The sequence below is a fragment of the Rhipicephalus sanguineus genome, chromosome 1, assembly GCF_013339695.2.
Source record: "Rhipicephalus sanguineus isolate Rsan-2018 chromosome 1, BIME_Rsan_1.4, whole genome shotgun sequence".
In the NCBI taxonomy this organism is placed as follows: domain Eukaryota; kingdom Metazoa; phylum Arthropoda; class Arachnida; order Ixodida; family Ixodidae; genus Rhipicephalus; species Rhipicephalus sanguineus.
Window position 1 is genome coordinate 236,650,480 of NC_051176.1, and position 8,502 is coordinate 236,658,981.

Below are 8,502 nucleotides of genomic sequence, written 5' to 3' on the forward strand. Positions count from 1 at the left end.
TGATCTACCAGATGACCGCTCACGGTCACCGATGTGTATACTGATTGTGTTTTCCCTGTATACGTGCAAACCCAATAGAATATGGTTGTTAGTCAGCGCCGTGTTTGTGCCCTCTCGTCTTCGTCCTGTTCTAGCGCTGTTTCTTTGTTCAAAATTCAGTATGTACCAACCAGCACAATTCAAGACGCTAACGCGACGAAGTTCAGCAGAACATGTCGAGGCGCGCCAAACATTTCAACAGAGCGCGTCCGGCATGCGCGCCGCCAGTGCCAGGTGAAAGGCACAGCAACGCCACCACGCGGCAGGTTAAAATTTCCGTACTTTGAGCTTCACTGCGCGCCATTGCCGCCAGCTCTCCCTCGCCCCACTACCCCTATCTAGTACACTCTAGCAATACCCACACTACCCCCTCCCCCTCGATGAGCAGGGGCTCATTCGTCGAAGTCGAGGAGGTCATCGACGGGAGGCTGCGGTGGCAAGGAGCTGGAAGGGCACCCTTCGCCAGGAGGTCCGGACGGGCCAAGCGAAGGAGGGTGACGGCGGCCTCGATGGTTGTTGGAGCTGGCGGTGGTTGCGGTGGTCGAGGCACGGCCGGTCTGGAGGCGCGCGCTCGCTAAGGAGCGAGCGCGCGCCTCCAGACCGGCCGTGGTCGAGGGATGGTGTCCCGGATTGTTGCCGCAAGGAGGCGGCTGCGGTGGAGGGGGCCGTCCTGGTGGGCCCGGCGGGAAATTTCTGGGACCCGGCAAAGCGGGCAAAGGATCCTGGTCTCCTCGGCCGTGTAGGGCTGTGATGGCTCGATCGGGTGCCGATCCGAGAGGAGTCCACGGAACGGCTCCGGAGCATCGAGGGGTGGGTCGCCAAGTAAAGGGCGGGGCTGGATCTCCCAAGGGAGGCGCGACGTCCAGGCCACGGGACGGTCGGTAGAGTCGAGGACGGTCCATGTTGCGACCGTGCGGACACGGCCTCTCGATGGCGGGTAACGAGGCCCACGAACAGCGGGAGACCTGTCCCAAGGGGCTGAACGTGAACGGGACCTCCGGGAGCACATCGGTGAAGGCCGCCGGCGCCGGGTACAATGCATCTGGAGAGCGTGAACTTGCTATCTGCTATCTGGAGAGCGTGAACTTGCTATCTGGAGAGCGTGAGAACGTGAACTTGCTATCTTGCAGCTTCCAATGTTGAATGTGCCAGCGAGTGGGGAGTTAGGCGATATAAGGTTTAAGCTCGGATACATGTATTGGTCCCATGTGTTTTCCGGTTGTGGTGTGTTTCAAACGGTACGAGAAGTTGCCAAGCTTTTGTGAAACGCTAAATGGACCTTCCCACTTAGGTGCTAAGGATGCCGAGAAACCTTTAGATGCGTTGCTCAAATAATGTGCACGGCGCAAAACTAAATCGCCGGGCTCGTACTGAATGCGACGACGGTGTGCGTTGTATTGACGCGCTTGCTCGAGTCTTGCATTATCCAATTGCTCGCGAGCAGCAACGACGGCATTGGAAAGACGCTTTCGCCGAGCTTCTGTAAAAGTACGGGTGTCAGGGTAAGACGGATGCGATGGTACCAGGGTGTGGCTTAATGGAAATGAAAGCTCCCTCCCGAAGTTAAGAAATGCGGGTGCATAACCCGTGGACCTATTGACCGTGGTACGCGTAGAAAACGCCATTTCTGAGATGTTAACATCCCATTGCCTATGTTCCGTGGTGTTCGCCCTGAGCATCGCCTTCAAGTTTCGATTAACGCGTTCGGTGATATTAGCTTGTGGGTGATATGGCGATGTCCTTTTGAGTTTGATGCCAAACGCTAAACATGCCTTGACAAATGTACGACTAGTGAAGTACGTGGCGTTGTCCGTTATCAACTGTGGTGGAAAACCGAACCTGGAAAACACATCGAGAAGACAACGCAAAATCCTGCGCGAAGTTATTACGGGCAAGGGGTATAATTCGACCCATTTTGTAAAGTGGTCGGTAACCACTAAGAGGTAACGGTTGCCCCTAGGTGTACGGGGAAAAGGACCCATTACGACACACGCGACGATTTGCCAGGGACTTCGGCTAAGTACTGGCTGCATCAAGCCAGGTGGGAGACCGCCACGTGGTTTCACCCGTTGGCAGACGGGGCAGCTTCGCGCGTAACGGATGATGTCCTTCCGCATGGATGGCCATGTGGCAGTCTGACATAACTTATCGTAAGTTTTGCTGGCAGAACTGTGACCAGCTAAAGCGGAATCATGAAAGTATCTAATGAAGTCCCTTCTGAGTCGCCTGGGGACGAAGACACGAAAGGGAGAAGTACCGTCATCCTCGTCGGCGTGGGAGATATAACGTAGGAGGAGGCCGTCGTTAGCAGCAAGGACATAAGAATCGAACTCACCGCTTGGTTGCGCGTTCAGGTCAGCTAAGTGGCTGAGGATCCGTTGACACAGGCCGTCGTTGCGCTGCGCCTCAAGGAGACGCTGCCTGCTGATCAGGGTGTCCCACTGAGGATCTGTATCCACGGCAGCAACAAGGGAGGGATTCTCCTGTGAGGAAGGCTCGGGCAAACGCGCACGAGAGAGGGCATCAGCAACTTTGTTTTGCGCACCACTTCTGTGCTCGACAGTGAAATGATATTTCTGGAGCGTTAATATCCAACGAGCTAGGCGGCCTACAGGATTCTGTAAACGCCGCAACCAAGTGAGCCCCATGTGGTCCGTTCGTGCTGTAAAAGAGGCACTATCCAAATACATGTCACAGCAACAAAGGCAAAAAGGTCCTGGAGCCAAGCCCGGACGGTCTCGAGAAGAGGCACGGGGGGAGCCCGAGACGATGAAGCAGTCCCGCCAGGTGATGGCTGCTGACCACCGGTTTCTGCCGCGCCATCAGCCCCCGCCTCATTCCCGACTCCAGGCCCGTCCGCATCGGTCCTCGAGACTGCTTGGCGAGTCGAGCGGGTGTCCATGGAAAACAAACGTACTCACGCAAGACGAGGCTGCAAACAAGATCTTGAAACACACCACAACCGCTAACGAGAAAAAGAAAAAAGACTCGCGAAGAAAAAACTAAGCCTGCCACATGAGGACCTCCGCGTCCCTCTCCGAGAACTACCAGCCGGCCCCACGTTGGGCGCCAAATGTAGGCTCAGGGCCAAGGGTCGGCTGAAGCCCTCAGAAAGTACACCGAGGCAGAGTGAGAAAAAAACGCCTTTACTGGGCGGAGTCCCGAGCTCGACTGCCAGCCGCCGTTCCGCCGTGAGCGCGCGAGTGCGTGAGCCCGAGCTACGTAGCGTCTTCCTTATCCAGAGCGAAGGGCAATACCCACAATGTTTTTTTTTCCCTGCAGTTAGGGCACTGTGGCTCTTCAATTCCACAAGCAGGTCGGTCTTGGTTGCCCCCGCAGCGTCACCATTGCGCTCGTAACCTGCAGGCGCCAGCAACGTGGACTAAACGCTCACACTTGGTGCATTGTCTCGGAGCCTCAATGTATATACTTGTACACTCGGTAACGTGTGTAGCCCAATACGACGTACTCCGGAGCAATTGCGGGACAAACACAAGGCGGACGTTTTCTGACGTTCCCAGTGACCTTACAGGCTTGACGAGAGTTCTTTGAAGAAGAGCCGTAAGAATGTCCGTTTGATCAAGATCTACAGGAACTCCCTTGACGATGCCTACTCCGCAGTTGCTTGGCCGTGGTTCGTAGGCTTGAACAGGTATTCCAACAATGCGTGAGATTTTCAGTAGGCGTTCGGATGCGAGTATCGCGTTCGGATGCGAGCATTGCGAGTATCGACAGCCAGGAGTTTCAAACGTTCATTTGGTCGTACTTGCAGTACGCCATCTGGAGCTATCTTATCAAAGGCTGTCTTCAAAGAGTGCAATCTATGTGTGTGTGTGAGTGGCTGTATGTACTGTAAAGTGTTTATCAGTGTATACCATCAATCATCATCACCTAGCATCTGCAGTAGCATGTCAGGCAAATAGCCAGGCTAACATCTCCAGCATTTCATTAAATCATTTCTCTCTCTCTCTCTATTTTCTGAATTCTGCACATGAAACCCACATTATTTTTTCAGTTGAAGGTTGGCTGCGCCCTCCCCGTGATGCCTATAAAAAGGTATTCTCTATCTATCTTTCTATCTCTCTCTCAGACAAGCATATCCGAAAAATGTTTGCCTTGTCCGTCAAGTAAATATATCGCATATTTCGTCATCTCGAAAGGCCGTTTGCTGAAAGCCGAAATGTTGGAGTGTGTCAGAAATCGTGCTTCCAGTTCGTCCTAACAAGCTTCTGTAGTGCGTGCGGTAGACCCACTTCCGATCTTCGTGTACGCGCATCTATACATAGTTTGCCGTTTGGCGGATGTGTTTTCTTATTGGCTAGTCAGTTTCTTTCGAGTGTTTCTTAACAGGCGTGATGCCCTACGTCTCCTGCGCATTCTAGGCTCCGAAGTGGCCTCGGGCTCACCGAGAAAAGCGACGGCCTTTACGCACAGGTCGCCATCATACGGAGCGCTCTAATTTGACGCTTAAATGAGTGGCACCCTACTCAGAGCCTTCTTTGCACGCTGCTCCTCACGGGCTTCACATTTGTGTCGACTACTTCAACGTTCATATTACATTTTATATCTATACTGCTTACTTTGTTGTAATGAAAGTCGTTTTTTATGTACAAATATATCCGCTCGGTCTCTCGCTTCAAGCGGAGTATTTTTTTTTTTTTGCTCCAAGTGACGTTAGGATTGAGCTAACGACGTGCTGGAAATTTTTCTTTGCGATTCCGTTTTGTTCATAATTAGCGTGCAGCGCAGGCAGCTACTATACTCTGCGCACTGAGCGATTAGGCGTTCGACATCTCCGTCGCCCTTATATGTATAAAACAAAATGGCGCTCGTGAGGAGCTCATTTGTCTCGGTAGAGGCCTGTCATATAAGACATAATGTAGGCGCGAGGCTCATTATATGTGTGTTAAATAGGAGCAGAAACCCATTATTCACTTATATAGGTGGTTGTTAACTACGTTGGAGAACGTTCCGCCCCACCGCTTGACGTCCCATATCACGGGTCACTGTGTGTAGTGACGTTTTGTTTGGAGCTGTATACATTCAGTTTCATCGCCTACATGGTCGCGTGGATTCTCCTCGCGGTTTGCGTGTGTGCACCTTCTCTTTGCAACCCCGTCTGGCTTAGGTCCTATTTTGTTTTCTTTTGTTTCTTCAAAAGTGGATTCCTTTAGGACCTAAATAAAGTTTTTTATACATTTGATCGAATAATTGCCTCACATCACCTTATTCGGCGCTCTTGCGAAGAGTCGTATTCGAAACAGTGTTCACGCGACATCTGCGGCAAAACTGCGAGGCAGTTAAACGGCATTCGCGACAATAAGCACAGCACTGATACCGGTACTGCCTTGGCTGCAGTTGTTTATCATTTTTTAAGCATTTTATCGGAACCAGCTGCCCTCCTCGCCGACTTGTTTTCTTCCATGCTATAATGAAGACCTACCCGAGAGCATTTTGTAAACGCCACCTGTGCCAGAGAGTGCTAACTTACTTACGTTTTCATTCTTTCTAGATTTTAGTGCAGACGCTCCTCAAGTTCCTGAGACTAACTGTAGTTCTGTCCCCATCATTCAACTGCTTAATGTTCATGCAAAGCAGGCGGTGAGAACTGATATGAAGTACACCCTAAGAAAAACAGAGCCATTTGACTCCTTTCGGAGAGTCCTGGCTTAATTGCCACATATATGACTTTCTTTAAAGAGACACGTCCACTCTCTTTGGAGATCATTGTATTCTTTTCAGAGAGTCGTGTGAACCACAAGAGAATTGAAGCGTCTCTTTAAAGAGAGTCATACACGTGGCAAGTCAGGAATCTCCGAAAGGAGTCAAAGGATTCTTTTATTTTTTTCTTACGGTGTAGAACAGACAATTGGGCGAGTTGGTTAGGATTCATCTAGAAAACAGCGCAGCAACACAATGACGAAGGAAGACCCAACGGGACTGGCACCGTGCCGTTGTTCGTTCCTTCGTCATTGTGTCGCTGAGCTGTTTTTAAGGCTATATGAAGGTTGTCAAACAAAAACTTACGGCGTTCGCACCTTTCGCATCTTTTCGTCGTTTTTTTTTTGCTTTATTTCTTTACCGGAGTCAGACAATGGTTAAGGTTAGCGAAGTGCAAATACGCCTGATACTATGCAGCGTATATGGCAACGTGATTCCGCTGCATGACTTGCACCTTTGCACCACGGCCTGTCGCGCTGCACGGTCCTCGAAATGGTTGCGTCGCTCGGTGCTTTCTGCGCGACTTTGCCCAGGCGGGGTTATCGGCGAAATGTCCCCATTCATGAATGCAATGCGTCGGCTGCTCGGAAAAAAGCATACTTATTTTTACTGGTACGTGCGTTCGCCCAAAAAGCCCCTTCGGCGCCGTATGCGGTCGATGCGCTCGTCTTTTCAATCTGCCAGCGGGCCATTACTGACACGGGTGCTCGCATTTCATATCCCACAAAATCCGGCGGCATATGCTCGCGAACTTGTCTCGGCTCCTGGCAAAAAGTGCGTTCTACATTCTTCTCGTGTGTTCGTCCTGCAGAAACAAAAGAACAAAGAAAAAGGACCCCGAGGTTGGTCAGAAAAGTTGCAACAGAAATTACCTGCCCCTTTTTCACACCATAGGGTGTCTGAGCATTCTTTTTTTCTGCAACCTCTGCAATTATTTGAATGTCAGCTGCTGAGCTTCAAAGAGAAAATGAAATTAGGCTGGCCCGAAAGGCCATAAATTTGAGTTAGGCGAAACTCGGTGCGGGCACCCTTGGAAAGTGAACTCGAACTTCAGCTATGCAATACTGGTCTAAGGCTGGGCCTCTGGTGGAATAGAAGCGTTTTAGCGGTGTGTTGCGACAAATTGCACGCTGTGGCACTTCTTCCGGACGAACCTCGCCGAAAGCAGTGCTGGCAGCAGCTTCGACCCTGCTACGCTTCCTACTGCCACTTTCTCTCGTCGAAGGCCTAGGCAAATGGACTGGCGCAGTGGACGCGTCTATACAGACTGAAATTTAATGACAACAAGCACTACTCAAGAAATCTACTTTCACTTAAGTAGAACTTGTTCATGTTAGGCATACATACTCTTAACTGTGGTATAGCACAAATAATTAGACACATCCGCAAGAGAGGGTACGTATGGGACAAGCGCAGACTCGGACTTGTTCGCTCACCGGCAGGGGTCGCTAAATAAGTAGAAAAACGCAGCACAAAGAGCACATTTGCGAAAACAGGATATGAAAGCAGTAACTACGCATGAGCGTCAGGAAAAAAACCTTCTCACTGTTGCACAGGCGGATATACGGATCGTTAATGTACTCACGTACCTTCCTTGATACTTTAAAAGCGTGTAGTTTCTGGCGTGCATTTTTACTGCAACTACTGTCGGTAACATACCCTGCAAATGCTCTCTCGATCTATCATTTACGCAGCGACCAGTCTGAACTGAAGTCTTGTCTCCCTCCGAGATCGCATCCAGTGTCGCGCTCCCTGAACAAGATTGCAAGCAAACACGGCGTACCTGCTGTGTTTTCGGCCGCAATGAAACGGCCTATATGTGCTCTGCTGTGTATGTGTGCTCTGCTTTCAGGACACTACACAAGTGATAGTGCAAGGGAGCATTTACAGAATATTAAAAGGAGAAAAAGAAAACCTAATTTAGCAGATCATTGTAATATATGAACGTGTGACCCTCCACTTGCCGAGATAAAGGTTATCGATGGTAGTTGCTACACGAACGCAAGCCTCAATAGAAGGACTTTGAACTTCAAAGGCACGTGAGTGAATTAGTAATCACTCTATTAGCCTGCATAAAAGGCGTGGGGCTTTTCTGAACTCCTACGTGTAGATACTGCTTTCATATCGTGTATTCACCCATGTGTTCTTTGTGCAATGTTTTACTGTTTATTCAGCGGCCTCCACCGGTGAAAAAAGCACTGCGAGACTCCGCTTGTCCTCCGCACCTTATCTTGTGAACGGGTCTACATATTTGCGCCATTCTACAGCTTCCTTTGTCGGTTGCTGTTAGCACGCAGCATATTTAATTAAATTAATTATAAGATTGGAATTAATGGTGTATCGCCGTATTATGATAGGCTGAGTTTAGACCATAATACAAGAACAATTTGAAATGTTGTTGCTTGGTTTACAGGCTTGCGTGCGGGAGGTGTTAAAACTCCGCGGCTGAACGCTCACCAGTAAAACATGTGGCCTCGTTGGTGCTCGGCCGTCTACAGAAAGCTCCCCAGAAATCGAATTCAGTAACCTCACATACCTGTTTGTCCGTGAAGTGGTAGTTCATTAAATTGTAGCTGTTAACGAACTCCGTGGTTTCACGGAATTTTCAAACAATGCTTGTAATTGACGTGTAATAAATGTAGACAAGAGCATTATATCAAGAACTTCCCTACTACTACATATAACTCCCATAAAAAAGAAGAAAGGACTGCCTTTCTTTTTAAAGCTTCTACACGTTTCTAT

The 8,502-nt window shown here is 49.8% G+C and overlaps 1 protein-coding gene across 1 annotated transcript; it reads right to left on the reverse strand.

Moving 5' to 3' along the window:
* Nucleotides 1-431: 431 nt before the first annotated feature.
* Nucleotides 432-2,901, reverse strand: LOC125757215 (wiskott-Aldrich syndrome protein family member 2-like). The gene is made up of 4 exons (XM_049412595.1): nucleotides 2,842-2,901; nucleotides 2,375-2,522; nucleotides 641-1,081; nucleotides 432-496 (listed from the first exon to the last, which is right to left on the reverse strand). Exons 1-4 carry the CDS (start codon nucleotides 2,899-2,901, stop codon nucleotides 432-434), a joined length of 714 nt encoding a protein of 237 aa, XP_049268552.1.
* Nucleotides 2,902-8,502: the final 5,601 nt, after the last annotated feature.